Below are 19,164 nucleotides of genomic sequence, written 5' to 3' on the forward strand. Positions count from 1 at the left end.
GTCAACCGAATTGCACGATTCAATGGAAGAACGTTGGTCGGTTATGACCGAGCGCGTGTCTGGCGTGAAGATGTTAAGAGTGAATCTGTAAGGACCTCGATTCGAATAGCGAACGATATAACGACGACGAATTATCAAGGATCTTCTATCAACTTTCCACAACTTTCCTCCTTCCTCTCACTGATCGTTGCCTTAATACGATTCCACCGTAGATCGCTATGAAAACACGCACGAGAGAAGTTTAACAAGTTTTAAGACGGCACAACCTGTTTCACAGCGCAAAATATTTCATTAACAACTTGCTAATATGTACTGTTACGAATTAATTACGAAATAGATAGACTAAGGGAAATACGATGATTTTTAACGATAACGATTTCCTATTCAAGGAAAAAGATATTCGCTGATCAAACTTAATCAACTAGAATACGAACGAACTCGCGTATTGTTTGTTTATCGACGAATTCTAAGTACCATCTAACGATTTCCATCTAATTTGTCAATGTTGCGAATTTCATTCGAGACCCTCGAACGTTTCGAAAATTTCACCAGCGAGCAATTAGGTGACGTCGATTTAGCTGGACGAGAAATCCGAAATTATACGAAACTAGCACCGCCGTGTCGTATCAAAAGGGCGTATCTGCGACTGTCGCCTAAATCCAGTCGTCCGTCTGCCAGTTAACGCGAAAATGTTTCCAACTTTTAATTTCAATTTCAAGTTTAGTTCGAGTCTCGAACATTGACTTATTTCGTACGTGTCACACTGCAAAGCGAAAAATTAAAAAAAAAAAAAAAAAACGGGTAGATTTTGACAAAGATCGGATAACTTTCGAAACGACAGGGCCGTGACAGTTTGTATGTGAGACGCGTGTAAAATTAACACCCGGTAGACGCCAAAAGTCATTTTACCGCGCCAGATACGTCCGTTTGAATGAAACATAACAAGACTATCGATTTAACAAATTTTTCATCGAACGTCGTATCGCCTGGATCGATATGCCGAAAATTGCAGACCGACTTGCAGACTTTCCACAACTTCCGGGCGACCTGATCGTACGACTGCCGCGAATAGCTCTTATCGAATAAAGAAAATTGACGATGTCTCGGAAGATCCTCGTAATTCATAGTTTTGTACTTTTCGACACCGAGGGACGCCAGCTAACCTCGTTACATATCCAATGACACGTTATCAGAAAATGCTTAGGTATATATTCCATTGTCAAAGATATGCTTCAAGAATTATAACGCTCTCACGGCATCTGACAGTGCGGTGCTTAAATAATGAATAGATAAACATAGAAATGATACAATAATAATAATAATAATAATAATAATAATAATACGTACGTACATACATACAAACATACATACATACATACAATAATAATAATAATAATAATAATAATAATATAATAAAAATAATAATATTTGTAATAATAAACATGCATGAAGTCGCGTGGCAAAACCTCGCGCGAGGTTTCCAACATCGTCGATTCATCCAACAAAATATATTAATACTATACATTCAAATTAAAAAAAGGTTACCAGAGTAACACACGTTTTTATCGATTATACTGAAGAAAAAGAAAGCAACGTACTCGAAAGAGGAAAGTAATTGGTGAATAGTATCGGTGATAGTGGTGGCGGTGATCACGACGGTGATGGTAAATCGTAACGGTGTGATGGATCGCAATGGTGATGGTACAGGTGCATTTATGATAGGAAGGGATCGTTTCTGAATCACGAAACACGCCGTGGAAAAGGAAACGGCGTGAATGAAACGATACAGAGAGGAACAGGGCCGAGCAAATGATTCGTTACGTCGTTTCACTACGATTCACTACGGCTACTCGCTACTACAGCTTAACACTACTACGGTTCTATTCAGCAAAATCAAATAAAAACGTTGGAGAGCGACTGAGAAACAGCTGTTTTCTACAGATTTCTTACCGTTTTTCATCGAACGATCGTAATATTCAAGGACGTGCTTGAGGACGTCGAGGACGTCGATCGAACATCCTTAGAAGACTGTCCCGAAGAGGGAGATCAAGTTAAACGAGGAGATGGCGCGTCTGTCCAGCTTTCGTCGATTTCATGGAAACGCGAATCATTTGGCTGCACGAAGGTTGAACCGAGAAACGAAAAGAACCAAGTTGTCAGTCTTTTTAGCGCGCGCGCGCGCGCGCGCTCTCTCTCTTCGCAACCTCTCGTCGTCCTTCAGGCAGGCGGCCTCTCGACCTCACCATCGTCAAAATCGAACATAAATCGTACGCGTTGCTTAATCGCGTGTGTTTAACCCTGCCGCGCTTCTCTTTTCTGCTTCTCGCCGCTTCCACTTTTCCACCTATCGCGGCTCTTCTCGACTTTCCACCAAGATAGTAGTCTCGAGTCCGAGCAAAATACGAAAGAATCGTCCGTCGTCGACGAATTTTACGTTGAACGTTTCTTCGAGACAGTCTTATTTGCAACGAGCAGGGTTAATAAGAGAAACGAAATAAGGTAATACGCGAAGGAAAAGGTGCGTTAAAAGAAAACAAAAGGGGACGTTCTCGAGGGAAACGATCGAGAAACAAAGGTAAGAAGAGTCGATTAAGCGAACAAAACTTCGACTGTCGTCACTGTCGTACTTAAAATACCGTATCTTAAGACGAATGTTCGTCGGAGTTGTCGTTGATTGCTATGAAAAAAAAAAAAAGAGAAACACATACATATAAATATGTATACAATATAATATATATATATATAAAAAGAACATATGCATAACCACCTTAAAAGAGGGAGAATAGAGAACGACACGTAAGGATAAAGAGGATTTGGAGAAGTCGATGCAGAATTGTCCGTCGTTAAATAGGAAAAATCTTCGAAGTTCACAGGCTTGCGAAAGCTTCAAGAACGGACAAGCCTTGACAGCGTTGCCGATCGACACTGTCGATTATCGTCGTTCTTGGATCAACGAGTAATCCGAGGCAGTGCAAAGGTCTAGGAATCGATCGAATACTCCGCGTTATTTTCCAATTACGTATGCATGTGAGAGGAGAAAAAAGAGAGAGAGAGAGAGAGCGACGAAACAAGCTCTCGCAGGCGTCGATTCGTCCGTAAATCGGCCAAGTCGATGGAAAAATCCTATCGCTCTGGGTTGGAAGAAAACGAACGAGACTGAACGGCGGTGTTCGTGGAGTGCGATTAAGCCGAGTTTCAGTCCCGAGTTCCGCCGGATCAATCGTTAGCACGATTCGACTAAGATACATGCAGAAACATAACGCATCCGAGGTTTTCGGAAACACGCACCTCGCGGTTTTTCTTCGGGAAATTCGCAGAAAGGAGAATGGAGCGGGAAGTGTGAACAAGGGTATGAACGGATCCGGTGTTCCGGATTTTAGCGGCCAAACTTTCGAACATTCAATATGTTTGGGTGTCTAAATAAGGAATAGACGCGGTACAACCATGGATGGTTTAACAATTTTGTTGAAAAGTTACGAGAACATACTTTTTTTCTTTTCTTTCTTTTACTATCGAAGCGAAACGAAGGAAAACGAAAATAAAGGTAAACACAAAATCGGCAGATCGATGATTCCATATCTTCGAATGCTCTGGATTTTGCATTGTGGAGAAACTTAAGCGCGATTATACCATATCTCGGACAGAAACTTGGTAAACGTAATTGTCGTAAACAGAGCGAGATGTGGATGATTCGTTCGCGTGTTGCAACCAGTAACCGTGAGTATCTGGTATTCTCCTGGTAACGTTTCGGCAAAGTTTTAAACGACCCATGTTTGCGTAACATCGTTTTCCTATTTAGATCCATGGAACGTACCGACAAAGTTTCGATGTCACAGAAACTGGTACACCCTGTATTTTCATGGAAAAAGGGAGACGTAACCGACAAGAACTGACAGATAGGGAGTAAAATGGGAGAGGCTGGAGGGTAAGGGTGGTTGGTGAGGTTGAGGATGGAGTGACTAGCGGCGGCGAGCTCTACAACTAAACAACAACAACAGTATTTTCAGTTATAACAACATTAACAAGTAATTTTTCTGCGTGTATGCGCCTACACGTCTCGTGTGACTTTTCATTTTTAATGCGCGCGCGGCTACGTTCCGCACGCAACAAAATCGGCGTTCCAAACTCGCCTGCGTTTCTCCATTTCGTACGAGCATCTGATACGTGCTGCGCGTACGCGTTTTCAAGAGGTTTGCACGCGTGCGTGTCACGAAGCGCCCATTCGCTGTCGAGAGTGCCCTACGAGTTTCCATAAATTCACCATCGGTTTCTTTCCCGTCTTTTTTCTCTCGTCAAATCCTCGAATCCTCGTTCGAAGAATCGTCGCGTTTAATCGTCGCGGTTAATCGTCCGAAGCGCGTACCCGCGTGAAAGACGTCACGCCTGTCCGTGAAAGCGACAGAGAACGTAACTCGTTCGCCGGTTATCGTCTAGTCGGCGCGCAGCTTGGTCGCACGCGCGTACGCGCCCATGTCCGTGTAAATAAGGCCTGTCATCGTCTGAAATTTCGACAGCTGTCGGGTCAACGCGTGTTCGCTCGCGTACGCTTGCATCTTGTTGTTTCGTCTCGTAATCGGAGTTTCGTAAACGGAAGTGAGGTGGTGGTGGTTCGAGCGGGCGAAGATGGATAGGTAAAGTGAGCGCGAGCGGTGATGGTAGGTGGGTGAAGAAGAAGATAGGCAAGTGTAAGTAAAAAAAGATCCATGAGATCGTGGCTGTGTGGCCGTCGAAACGATGGCGATAAAAACGACAACGACTACGACTACGACAACGACAACAATGAAAACGACGACAGACGATCGTTGTCGGCGTCGTGATTTGTCGCTGGTCTACATGCCGATCGGCGGTACTTGTACGTAACGATAAATGTAGAGTCGATAATCCTTGCTGGCTAGCACGACCGATCCGTCGTCCATTAAAGCCACATCGAAACATTGGGCATGCTTGACCTTGCTCTCCAGAGCGGAAACCAGTTGACCGTCTTGAGTGAAGATGGTCAGATTGAAGTTATTATGATTGTCTGCTATCAGTATCTCGCCGACGGCGTTGATCCCTACCCCGATCGGGTAGTTGGTGATCCCTTCTCCGCCGATCTGTCGCAGATAGGCGCCCTCGTAATTGAACACCTTCACGCAATGCGCGCGATTGTCGCTGATGAATATCTCCTGTTTGTCGTTTACCACAACTCCGTTTGGAAACTCCAGGTGCTTCGAGCAACCGAACTTCTGAAGCACGTTGCCGGTCTGGTCGAAAATTATCACGCGCATCACTTTGCATTCCACGACGACTATGCGTCCCTTCGAGTCGACCGTTACACCGCGCGGATGCTGCAAGATGTTCGCCCCAAATTTACGCACGAACTGACCGTACTGGTTGTATATTTGTATCTGATGGGTCGGCGAGCGTTCGGTAACGATTATGTCGCCGGACGTTTTCACCACGGCCACTCGGTTCGGGTACAGCAACTGGCCGTCGCGTTTTCCACACTCGCCGAATTGGAATTTAAATCTGCCTTCTTTGTCGAATATTTGGATTCGATGATTGTTCGTGTCGGCCACGATAATGTCGTTCTGCGCGTTCACCGCGACCCCGGACGGCTCGGTGAACTGTCCCTCCATTACCCCGAACTCGCCAAACTTGCAATGATAGATCATCTTCTGTCGCTTGATCTGCGACTTCGGTGGGAATATCACGGCGGCGGACATCAGTTTCGACGTCAGGTCTAAAACGGGGTCGGAGGACGCGGCGTTCGCTGCCACAACGACGGACGTCGCCATTGGAAAGTGGTCGTTCGTGGATACGACCGGAAAGGCGTCGCTGCCTCCGTTGCTCCATTTCTCGTAAGGATTCGCGTTTATACTGTTCAAAGTGAGGTCGCTGATTGTGGCGGGGAACGGGCCCAGGCTGTTGGCCGAGCTGAAACGCTTCGTGATCACCGTGCTATTGGACTCGAAGGACGATGGCGACGTGGACGAAGCGCAGGTAGAGCCGGATGATATCAGGCCGTTGCTGTAAGATCGATCCAGGAGCAAACCACCCAAAGTACCGATGCTACTAGATCCACTGTTGGCGTTGCTTCCGCCGTTCCCGTTGTTCGACATCGCTGTTGGTCGAGCGATGGGTGGCTGTTTGCCGATCGGGCCGGCGTTGCTCTCGTTGTTGCTACGAACGTAGCCGAACGTGTTTCGCACGCCTACCTGAATGGCCTGGTAGTTGCTGACGAACTCGAGGTCGGCAGTCTGACCAGTGACGTCCGGCGTGTAACTGAGCAACAGTTGTAGCTTCGAGTCGAGAAGCTTCTTCACCATCAGCACTTCGGTAACGGTGGCGTACTTGGTCAATCGTTCGACGAACTCGCAGGTCTGCAGCATCTTGTCGGCCATGTCGTTGGCTTTCTGCGTCAGAACGCCGAGAGATATTTGTTTGGTGGAGAAGACCGATTCCAGCTCCTTCAGCAGTTCTTGCTTACGTTCCTCCAGCATCGATCGATAGAACTGGAAAGTGTCGTTGATCTCGTTCTGCGCCTTGTGATACTGCACTTGTAGTCGCGCTGCGCCGTGATCGGCTGCCTTCACGGCAGCTCTCACGTCCGCGGCTTTCGCTTTGCACTCCTGAACCACTCGTGCCATCGCTTCCAGCTGCTGCGACCCTACCTCGGAGATGTGCGCGCAGTCATGCAACGGGCCAGGATGATCGGCGATGGCGCACTCCTTGCAGACTAACGCTGTGCAAGTACGGCAGAAGTATTTTTGCTCCTGCTTGTGCCGGGGACAGTAAGGTACTTTCTCGCTGTTTCCGCTAGCGTGAAGATTGATCACCAGATTGTTCTTCGGGAGTTCGGTGGTAGCGGAGCTGGTGGTCACCGTTTCGAGCTTCGAGTCGCCTAGATTGAGCACGCGATGGCCCTCGAAGCAATGCATAAATTGGTGCGCCATCACGCAATTTGGGCAGAGAAAATTCGCACAGTCGAAGCAACGAGCTACAGCGTCGGATTCCGTGGACTTGCAACCGGTACAACGAACTCCACCGGCGCCTCCTAATCGGCACCGCGGACAGGGTGCCTCTCCAGGTTTCTGCGAGTCGAGGCAAAGGTCGCAGCTGTCGACGTCACAGATCGCAGAGTCGCTCGCAGGCGGGGAACTGCCGCTCACTGTAAGCGGGGACAGCGAGGCTAGGGATCCGATGGAATTCGCGCGCGATTCCAGCGAGAGTGTCGGCGAGGCCATCTTCAGTCAACCGGCATCCCTGTTAACAGAAATCGATGATTTATTTTAGAAATCTTTCTCGGCTACGCCTTACTTTCCTTAACCTATCGTCGTTACTTTCGTTTTCTTACAAACAACTAGATCACGATCTCCACTTTTTCTTTCGGTTCTGCGTACAGATCGCCATTACCGCTTTTAATTGCTCTCTTATTTGTCATGGCGCAAACGATCGTTCCGACTGCGAGTTGCATTTTAGCGGGAAAATTAGGCTACGGCATCGAGATCGTATCTTCCGACACTTTACTAATAGTCTTTTTTTTTTTTAACGGAATGACCTGTGTTTTTCTCCTCGCCGTTACAGAGGTGAAATTAAAACGCGTCCAACCACGTTGACTTTCTCTCGAAACATATTTTCATATCGTGACAAACGAGAGAACAATTAAAGGGGGCAGAGTTAGGTAAAACATACTCTGTACTTTTGTCTTCATCTTTTATGTAACTTTAATATTTACGTCGTTGAATCTGTGATCCGTTAAACGCGCATTGTACGCTAAACTAAATAAGCGAATAAATTTGTTCGCGTTGATCACATCTATATGTATCCTGAAGAGTCGATCTTACTCGACGCTAAAACACTACTATTGCCATAAGAATTAACGTTTTTAAACTTGCCGACTTTTCCTACGATATACGAGAAATTAATTTTTCAATATCTATTCCTCTTTCTATTCCGTTTCTTCTGAGAAATATAAACATACATAGCCTATCTTCATCCATCGCGACCGATCGTTTAACCGGTTGAAATACTTATATCATGCTACGAATATCGAGAATCTTGGGGACAAGTGCAATTTATTATGATAATGATCATAATCTTATCGGCATGGAACGCGTTAAGTAAAGATATCGCAACGACGATAAAGGCACGAAAATCTGCGTCGAACTGCCAAAAATGTTTTCTCACGATTACCAAACTACGCGTTAGTTCCTAGTATTTACACGGTATTTAATGATTTCCGGTGGGAACATTTAAAAAATCATATATGGTCGTGCAAAAACTCGAGAGTCACCAGGTAACGGAATCTTGGTGTTCGTCGTCCGAGATCAATTTGCGCACGAAACCGTTTACCGTAACGATGCTGAAGCAGCGATTGTCCGACAGTCGCAACGGCCTACAGTCGCAATGCGAACGTAAAAACATAGCGATCACCGGCGTGACCCGTTTGTCATTTATCGGCATCTCGCCCACAATGGCACATGCCGGAAGTTGTTTCTGCGTAATCGTTGAATCGTCTTCGCGAGTCAACTCCGACGCGAACTTGTCTCTCTACTCTTTGCAGATCACTCGCCAACGATTCATCACGGAAAAATGTCGCCTCTCTAATTAAATCGGTCGACTGGATGGTCCTGTTTTACTCGATTGCTGGTAGGTAGATGGACAGACGAGAGAGCAATAGGAGGAAAAAGGCAGTAGCCTGCGAGTCCAAGGTCACGAATGCGAAGGTTGTCGCGTCTCTTCTAGTTGGCACGACTGAGTTCCACGCATTCGCTTTTCCACGGATCGAACGCCTGCGTTCTCCTTAAAAATCGTAGGAGAAACTTCTTGTAACAAAACTTGGATATTTGACGGAAAAAGACGTTTCGTGGATTTCTACGTCTTCGGGTCGTCGGAGATCTCGTTATCTCGTCGAGCTTCGAATTCTTCGTGTGTTGACCCGGCTTTTTAATTTCCAGCACGAAATTTCTTCGTATTTCTCGCAAAATTTAGTACTGCATGATTACATCGTCGCTCATTATGGAGTACTCGCATTGTACGGTATGGTAAATGTTGTACAATATTTACGTACTTTTGTATCGTATTTTATCGTAATGCGTGATAAGAGGTTAGTATATTTACGAAGCAGATAGGGATAAGCATACTCGACAAAGGAAGGAATTAACGCGTCTACTACCGTCTAAGAAGTCTTCCAACGACAGAAGAATACGATTCGATCGAAAAGAACGCAGAAAGTTTATTATAAAATCTTTCGGCAAAATTGGCCTTAACCTTGAACTTCAATTTCGCGGCAAGCTTTTCAGCAGATCGATCCATCGAGCTGAAGATGTAAGATCCATCTACTACGGCCAGCGTAAAGCATTTTTCTACGCTCTGTACATAGAGCGAATAGACGAGAAGAGAATGACGACGACGACAGCGTGGAGAAAAGCGAGATGGGTAAAGAGGCAAAAGCAAGGAAGGAAGGTGGAAAGGAAAATGCGCGAATAACCGAATGGATGGAACAAAGAGCGTCTGGCCGCTCCAGGAAACGCTTCTGAAGTCGGGCTAGCTACTCTTCTCTCTGGTACGCGGTACCTTCGTGCAGGAATTTTGATCGAGTCCCAAGATAAAAGGTGAATGCTCCTAAGGGAAGCACTTGCGGACTCGAGGTCGCTAGAGGCTACATTTAACATAGCGAATATCAAAAGAGGCGTATTTCGAGAACAATGGAACATGGTTATTTCGCTTTTAATCGCGAATAATCCAGCAAATTTATTTCAATGGATTATGTCACGAGAGTGTCTCGGGGACGAGTAATATTTAAAAAGAGGAACGTTCTACTTCAATTCATTAAACCTGTATATGTAATTATAATTAAGTTTAAACAACTGGTTCGCTCGCGCATAATTTACCGCGTATAATGAGCAAACACAGCAAAGCGCGGGTATCGAAAGTTTCGAATTGTACCTCGACGATGTCGAATGACGACAAAGGAATACTTTGTCTCCATAGCGAAGCTAATGTCACCTCGGATAAGACCACGTTGTGCGTTGTTTAAAAATTCGACAAAATCCTAAGTATCAGCGAACTGCTCCTGCGCGAGAACGATAGCCGACGACGATATCCGACGAATACCCATCTTTTCTTCGCATCTTCGCATCTTGGATAAATGTTGATGATAGTAATACGTTTTCCTTGAAAGATGTTTTCGATGCTTAATATTTGTATCGTTTTCTCGAAAGTTAAGGTCCTTTTGGGGTGTTTCAGCGTCGACCCAAAGCATCGAATGCACGCACAATCGAGATCTCGCGATTCTTGCCATCCTCCTTGTTGGATATCCTGCAAGAATTTCTCGTTCGCAAACAAGTCCAAAGATGGCCATTTTTTAAGATCCTTCTTTGGCGCTAGTCATTTAGACTGGTTTGGTAGTTCCAGCGTTACTAGAGCGAGGATTTCTAGCAGGAAGTAACAATGGGAAATTGTAAATCGAAAATGAAGCAGAGAGGCTAGGAAAGGGGAAGAATAAGGGGAAGAATAAGGGGAAGGATAAGGGGAAGGTAAATGGGAAGGGGAACTTGAAAGGGAAGGGAAAAGGAAGGAGACGAGGGAAGAGGCAGCATGGAAGAGCGCGGTGCCGGAGGTAGAGTGCGTGCACCCCGATCGATGAACGTCGTTCAGGGGTCACGCCGAGCTGAGCCGAGCCGAGCCGTGCCACGCCGCGTTTCCCCTCCCAGTGCTTGCCAACTCATAGACCCCACAAGTGTATTGACTCCCTACTCCCCGCCATGTTCCTCGTACAGCCGCTGTCACTCGAAAAGGAGAGAGGGAGAAGAGACGAAAAGAATACCTATAGCTGTGACCGCTGCGATCTACGACCTTGGACGAGAAAGGTCTCTCGAATCAGCCTGGCGAGTCACGGGGAAAATCTCTTAGCCGTCCACCATGTCGATACTCTCTCTTCCTACTTTATTCGCCACCATTTTCCACTTACCGTTGAACGTTATCTCTGGCTACGATTATTCTCGACAGCTTTAACCAGATACTCGAATAATACCATTTGGTAACTAGATTACGGATTTTCATGCGAACGTGCGAAGAACGCACGTAACGCGAGAAAATAGATAAAATATCCAATGCGATACTTGGCAAGTGAAACAATTTTCTGCCGAGGTTCTATTTTTTAAATTACATTCTCAAAACTTACGATTAACAAACCGATCGAGATAAAGTTTGGTGGGTGCTATGGTAAGAGGTAGATAGCGAACTGAAACTGTGAAATTTTTATTTCGACAAACCGTGCACGTTCGAAAGCTACCAGTCTCTTCGCATATACACGCGTAACAGATTTTCCACGATATTGGACATTCAGCGACTGACGCGTTTTATCGCTTGATGCAATTACCAGTTACGGTTCAAGGATACATGCGAGCAATCAAACGTAGCTCGGTGGTTGTAATCGTTTTACGTTTTGTTCGCGCTCCTGCTCGCTAACACGACAGATATTCCGATTAGATCCGATTAGATTGGATCAGAGCCGAATTAGACTTCGGTTAGTTCTAATTACCCAACTTGCTGACTAACAGGCTATTGGTAATAGCTGGAAAATCTGTCACGAGGATCAACTGCCCGACGCGTGAATTAGCACCAAAGCTGACATTTCGCATTTCGAATTTGTCTTCTTTCTCCACGATATCGGTTAAATTTTACCTCGATCGACCACCAATGCTACTTTAAAAAGTGTTTGTAACTTGGATATTTGTTTTATGAAAACAACGTCTTTTCTCGTTTCCCTTAGAAATGGAAATGCGTTGTTTAAACCGATGCAACGATAAAAATACTACGAGAATCTTTTCCGCTGTGTGCAAGAAGGAGAAGAATCCGCGGTTCCTCGAAGAAGAAACAGATTTATATCTTTCAAACGTGAAATGCATTTACTCCTACTAGTTAACAAAATAAGCAGAGTTACCGGCAATACGGATAATGTAAAATGGTAATTCGGCTTTCTTCTTTCTTATTTTCTTTCGCTTCCGAGGAGGAAGATTGTGGCGTACCATGGTCTCTGTACGCTCCGCAACAGTGTAAACCAGCGTCCGTGTACACGACAACGGCATTAATTCTACCGGCTGTCTAGGCGATTGGATCTCTTCAGGAAGAACGCTCTCAAGGGCGAACCATAAATCTTATCGCTCCTCGCCGGGCCACATTTGTAAGCCAGTACCTAGCAATCACGCCTAAGTGCATGGAGGAAATCGCGAGAGGCGACAAGGTGGTTTGCACAGTTCTTCCCGTATCCTTTTACACGTAATTGCGTCTACGTAACGCACGCCATATAGTATCGGAAGTAGCTTTATTTCTGCGGTTAGCCGCGTAACCGCGCGGTTATCGTCCAATCGCTTTCCAACAATTATTTTACATTTTACCAAGAGCACCGTGTCCATCTGCCAAAAGCAACCTCCTAGGCGGATCTTTTCGGTCGTTTTCGAGCGAGTTAGAAGCTGACGAGACTCGAAGGAGCTCGACAAAGTGAAATTACACGAGGAAACACGACTTTCGCGATGTTTTAGTTTATACGTCCAGGAATCGAACACAGACAAATTAGGAGAAGAACGACACCAAGCGTCCGTAAGGCTCGCGCAAAACGTAGAAGCGTAACGTGAAAATGTTGCAGATTTTGGCTACTTTGTATCCATCTTTAACATCTTTATATTCAGCTTTATATATAGAACGATATTGCTATTACGTTAAAGTAAAAAAGAAAGAGGGAAGAAAGATGGCTGGCGCGCTTTTATCGAGAGGAATCTTGGTAACTACGTTTTCTCGCTCGATTAGCGACGCATCGATAAAGAAAACTTCTGTCGCGAACATTTCCTGCACTCTTTATTCCACTTGTGCGAAACAACTGCAGTTTTATGCGTATCATTTCTTCGAAAATTTACTTTATCCATCCAACATTGTACTCGCAATATAGTTTGCACATTTAGTACGTTTTTACGTACTACGCGCATTTTCGTCGTCTTGCATTTCCTATAAACGCACAGAAATCCGCAGTCTAGAAATAACACACTGCATAGACTACACATCGTTCCTCGATTATTAACATTCGCGAAATTCTAAAGGATCGTGAAACAAACGTCGAGTATCTGCCAAAAATACTATCGCGTATTTAGCATCAACTAAATATTTTGGTCGAAATGAATACTTGAAAGTGTCTGAAAGAAAACAAAGAATTCTATCGTTCGCGCGTAGAGGAAGAAAAGTTCTGTCGTGAATATTCTCCACGCTACTTATCCTACTTATGCGAAACAACACTTTATGCGCTGCATGTCGCTCCTCTATTATTCAAATTTATAAAATCGTCGTGAAATATATGACGTGAAAAATATCATCAGTATAAAAGTACAAAGCACTTGAACGTCATCGAACGATATATTTTCGAACTTTCGTCGTAAATATTTCGATCGAGGTGAGCGCTTTGAAGCGCGCGGAAAAATAAGTACGAAAGAAGGAAAATTGGATTATTGCTCTATACGGACAAAGACGATTTCTATCCTGAACATTTCCCGCACCCTCGTTCTACTTAGGTGAAATAACGCTGCTATCATTGAAATTTACGAAATCTCGAGAACCGTGAAACCTATCTATCGAGAAAATGTTATCGTGAGATATATTTGCATGAAAAATATTATAATATATACAGCATCGACGTTCAGCGATTATAAGAAGCTTAACGACGTATTTTCAAATTTTCGTCGTAAACATTTCGATGGAGATACAAGCGCTTTGAAGTGCGCGAGAGAAGAAATTTGAAGGAAGGAAAATCGGATTATCGGGAAGATGATTGGAGTTGCTGGGCAAGTAACGATACGTTTTCGAGGCAAGACTGCAGCCCCTCGGTTGAATGCACTGTAGGAAGGGGTGGCGGACGGCGCGTCTGGTTTCTATGGAAACACTGCATCGACCTCCCCAACCCTTCGACAGGGGGTTCCGACGAGGATCGGGTCCGTCACCGATGGTGGTGGGATTGACGAAGGTGGGGTTAACCGCCCCTGGAGAACGCTAACTGCCGGTGCATCGCCCTTCGACGCAACACGGCAATGCGTATTTCTCGTTTACAGGGCGATGAAAAGTTATCGCGAAACAAACAACGTATAAATCTTTCGTTTAATCTTGGTTTTATGTGCGCTCGTTGCAACACAAAAATACTACACGGCTGGTAATTTATACCATATACTAGACATATAGGGCATCCCGCGTAACGCCATTTTTCGCTATTTTTCTGCCATTCGCGGTCATGCGACGAAAAATATTCCCAACCGTCGTACGACGATGTACTACGAACGACGATAAAAATATTCCGAAAATACCATGTTCTCATATGGAAAGCGAGGTCAGCTTGGCTGACGCAAATAGAACAATACGTTGCTTCTTTAACGAGATCGTAGCGGACTTTATCAAGAATTCACAAAGCATATTACATGATATTTTGACTAACTCGATACCAGGCTTATGGCACGCTTTATTTCAACGTTCGTTCAAATTGCGCGTCTATTCTGCTCTTTTGCAGAAATTCGGACGATCTGCTGTTATTCAAGTGGCTGAACGTACGACTCTACGTGATATAGTAATTCTCTGTTTCTGAAATACGTCGACGAGGGAAATATCGCTACGCTGTAAATCTAGTACCGAGTGCAGATGATACAAAATATCGCGAAACGCGCATTTCGAATCTGTCAGAGAATCCCCTGCAATCTCACGGAAGAAACATCATATGGTCCTAGTTTGCGTTACCCAAGGTGATCCTTGGTTTGCCATGGAACAATTTTCCGAATTTTTTGTCCTGCAAATGACCAGAAAATATCGAGTTTCGTCACGCGGAACACAAGTGCATACCCGTTGCTGTATTCTGCCTGAATCCCAACATGGGAAGGATGCTAAAAAAAAGCACGCGGATCGGTTGGTCGCTTTGTACACGACGTGTGCGCGTTTTGGTTTGAACGGCTTAAAAGCGGCAATTTCGGTTCGATCGACGAGCGACGCTCTGGAGGCCCGCAAAAGTGCAACAACGAGGGATAAACTGCTGGCTGAGGATTCGGCGCAAAGCGGGAAAACAGGTTGCGGGGCAGCTAGGGGTAACAACGGATAATTTGAAATCTCGCTCGGCGGAGAAGGGAAAGATTCAAAGAGAAGGAAGACGAGTGTCTGCATCAGGCATATTCAGTCGACGATGCTCCGTCAAAACTATTGCCTGTTTCTATCGATGCGGCACGCGGTTTATCCAACGATTAAATACAGAAATGGCACGGCAAGAAAGACACGGCATTCGTTCCGAGTGGAATTCGTCGAATGCTTGAAAGTAATTTTCGAACAAGAGGCTTTTTACAGAAGCCTCGAAATTGGAATTATTCGTTTGTCCAGCTAATGATTAACTTCAAAGTCGAAGCAGCTTCTGACTCACGGCGTTTCAAAGCGTCTCGCAGCGAATCGTTAGCTAGGTGAAAACATTTGTTCGCCGTGAGAACCGTCCAGGATAAGATCGTACAGTCCGGCGTACGCTTTCCGCGTCGTCGAACTCGTGCGAGCATGACGCTCGCGAGAGAACGGTTTTCCGGAAGTGACGCTCGTTTCGCCGTGGAACGGTTTTACGAGCGGCAATGTTACGACGCCGAGCACCGCCTGTGCACTGAACGTACCTAGGGGTCACTGTACCCGGCGATCTTCGCGATGCCGGAAGGTCGCTGTAACGCCACGCGATACAGAAAATCGATTCTGCCTCGGATTCTCTGCTGATAACTCGCGCGCAACCTTCTCCGGGCAACTTGGATGCTGTTTCACATACACACATGCCAGCCTGTTTGCTATTCGCGTTTCCAGCTCTTAATCCACGGTCTACGTTCCACCGTTCGCTAATCTCCGCCATTTCTCTTAACGAACGATCGTTTGCCAATTTCTACCGACCATCTATAAAATCCTGTCAGTCCGTTCCTACTATAATAAGCGATTTCTCTGCGTGGAATCTTAACAACATTTCGATCGGTCAACCCGTAGAATCGAGATGCAAACGTTATGCGATGCGAATTTCTATTCAAATTACAAGTACGCGACTGCTCGCCAGTTATCTCTGCTCGTAAGTATCAGAACGCTTGCGAGCACTCATAAAGAAATGATCAAAACCTTCAATTTAAGAGACCCATATATCTAATATCATAATTGAACTGTAAATTTTGTGGAAATACAGGGTGGTTGGTAACTGGTGGTACAATTTTTTTTTTAATTTTTCCATCGAGACAACGATCTACAGTGAGATCCGTTATAACGAGACGCGACAAAGTGCACGCGTACCGAGCCAAAATTCAAAGTCGATTTTCTCGAAAACAAAGCCTCGAACGAAAAATTTTTATTTTATATTTTCGACTTCTTTTTTCGCGTAGAACACCCCCTTTCCGCTTGTACCGCCAGTTACCAACCACCCTGTATATATTACAGATTATTAGAGATAGAAGCTTTACGAGAAATAAAAGCTTCACGAAGATTTGTATCATCCCATAAATTTTACAGTGACTACTTCGCTTCAGATGTTTTTTATATTCCCGTGTATTACGTGCATTCCCGGCATTGCCGTGCTTTTAAAGTTTTCATAAACGTGTAAGAACCCGGGGTCTGATCGTAATAATGATAATAACCTCGTCAATTTTACGCAACGAAATTAATTCTCTTCTTGTCTGCGTACGACTCGTCGTGTATCTACGTCATTTGTTCAATTCTGACATTCGTCTAATTATTTTTTTCAGTATCCTATCCAATTCACTTGTCAACGTATCATCCTAATTTACTATATTGCTATTGTGGCAATTCTTCCAAATACTATCCATCTTTTTCTTCTATCTTTGTTAAATACATTGGATCGTAGTCTCGCAGAATATAAAACTTTGATCGGTTGGTCGTTTCCTTTACCGATACTTTAGGCTAACTGCGCCGACTTCTGCGAAAACCAATCCTCAAAATGACGAAAACTCGATAAAACACAGCGCGGACGTCATAATTTAGGATTTTCGTTTGGCAAAAAATTGCCAACTCACGGAACGACTCTCGTATTATACAATTATTAAAATCACCAACTTCCATTTCGGGCTTCTAATTGCCTCGCTGGGAATAACAGCGGCGTGTCGTCATCCATCCCATTAAAATCAAAACTACACCGCATAGGTACGTGTCTATTATTTAATTCTTGAATATCCACCAATATTCAACATTTCACAAAAGCTTATTTTCCCCGAAAATCCAACAATGGAAATTATTATTCCGCACCACTCGATCGTAGTGCAGGATAATTTTAAATCGCGCGTTAATTGGTTTGCTATTCGCCATTAAACGAGCCATTAGGAATCATTGGAAAACACAGAGGAATATTAGAAATTTAGCTGCCTCTTTTGAAATGAAAATCTTCGAACTAGAACACAATTTCAAATCATCAAAGGTTGGTAGGTAGCTTCCAGCACAGCGTGGCCCAACTGACAAACTTGATACGAAACCAGCAGGTCTCCTAACGCTTGTGAAAGGCAGTGTAAATTTTATTCCTCCGCGTTTCAATCCCATGGACATAAATAGAATAACAAGTTTTTTTGAACAAAAGAGAAAGCATCGCGTACTTCCTATCTTACGTTTGAACGAATCAATTTAATGGAAATCTCGAATATGAGATTAAAGATGAATTAGCAGGAAGGCCGACCACGGACTAATTGTAATTGGTCTTGCAAGAAATTCCATCAAATTGCAAGACACTGTAGCAGATCGTTTTCTGTAAATGCAGATTTGATCGACCGGCTTAGTCGACCGGTGCGCAGGTAGCGCGAGATCGATCCAAGTTGAGAAAATTGAAAAAGTGATGGACAGAACGCAATTTTTGTAGAATTTGCTACTAAATTTTTGTATTCGCAGGCGCAAACTTTTCTTGGCCACTTAGTCGACCAAATTTACATCTGCCGAATGAAAATGCAAAACGGTGTGCGAGGAACGGAAAATACCAGTCGAGTTAAGAATATTTTTCTCAGGGTCGGTCGGGTTCCCGGAAGTATCTCGTAATTCGAGATTCCCCACCGAGTTTCAGGATTCTCGAGAATTTTAAAATTATACAAGCTACGATATATATATATATATATATATAAAAATAACAAAATGCGATAGATATAATATTTTATCATAAAGTAAAACGATTTATTATAATTTTGCAATTCTCGAGAACCCGGAAATTGTCGGGAATGCCAAGAACCTGGAATTGCGAGATACTTTCGGGACTCGACTGGGGATCCGCCGCGAGCATGGGGTTTCCGACATTTTCCAGTTCTGGCACACCTTTAGCATTTACACAAAGCAATTTCCTAAATTTTCTCACCAGTCGACCACTTGGTCGACCCATTTGTAGCCCCCTGCCATATGGTTCTACGGTCTCTGCCGATCGTTTCAGTACACACAGATTGCAGATATTTCGCCAAAGGCCGACGTAATATTCGCAACACAGGAAGCGCGTAAAGCGTTCGAAACTCGTGAAAGAGAGGTTCAAATCACGGTTTAGAAGTTTATCAAAGTTCAAATCACAGTTTAAATGTTACCAACACTCAGCGCTTACCGTTCGCCTAAATTTAGTTTATCCAGCGTATCATCTAACATACGGAATAACTTTGTCGGGACTTACTTATCGACTATAGTTTAACTTAAGAACTGCTTTTTCCCAAAATGTCCTAGATATGCTACAAACGCTCATTCGAGATTTCCATTCGATTCTCCTACTATTTTGCTCGTGCTGTTTATAGGCGGAATAATCTTATTGGTCGAACGGTATCCAATACCCTTCGAGTGGTCAAAGTTCAAAGCAATAAGAGGAGGAAGCAAATAGTTAATTTTTTGATCAACTATATAAAACAGACGTAATATAGTGGACATCTCCGTTTATAACGTCGGATCTCGCTTTGTTCATGAGCTTGACACTTTAAAGAGATAGGGACAGGGAGAAAATACGACACACGAACGTACCGAAAGAGGCAGACAGAGAGAGAGAGAGAGAGAGAGAGAGAGGGTCAGCGAAGAGAGAGGTAAGGATCGAGGAAAGGATTACCGCGAGGAGCAGTAGAGGAGAAGAGAGGAAAAGAAAAAGAGGGAAAAGGTTCAAGCACCATTTGACCGGTCTCTGAATCATCGTTAAGCCAA

At 44.4% G+C, this 19,164-nt stretch overlaps 1 protein-coding gene across 2 annotated transcripts in view; it reads right to left on the reverse strand.

Moving 5' to 3' along the window:
• Positions 1 to 3,704: 3,704 nt before the first annotated feature.
• Positions 3,705 to 19,164, reverse strand: part of LOC117242660 (brain tumor protein) — a 99,471-nt gene continuing 84,011 nt past the window's right edge. For both annotated transcript variants that reach the window (XM_033509523.1, XM_033509522.1), the window contains exon 2: positions 3,705 to 7,245. In XM_033509523.1, the coding sequence (XP_033365414.1) occupies positions 4,830 to 7,226 (2,397 nt within the window). In that variant the 5' untranslated portion in view covers positions 7,227 to 7,245 and the 3' untranslated portion in view covers positions 3,705 to 4,829. The remainder of the gene's footprint in view (positions 7,246 to 19,164) is intronic.

Source organism: Bombus vosnesenskii, unplaced genomic scaffold (genome assembly GCF_011952255.1).
Source record: "Bombus vosnesenskii isolate JDL3184/JDL3185 unplaced genomic scaffold, Bvos_JDL3184-5_v1.1 scf7180000016275, whole genome shotgun sequence".
NCBI lineage: Eukaryota > Metazoa > Arthropoda > Insecta > Hymenoptera > Apidae > Bombus > Bombus vosnesenskii.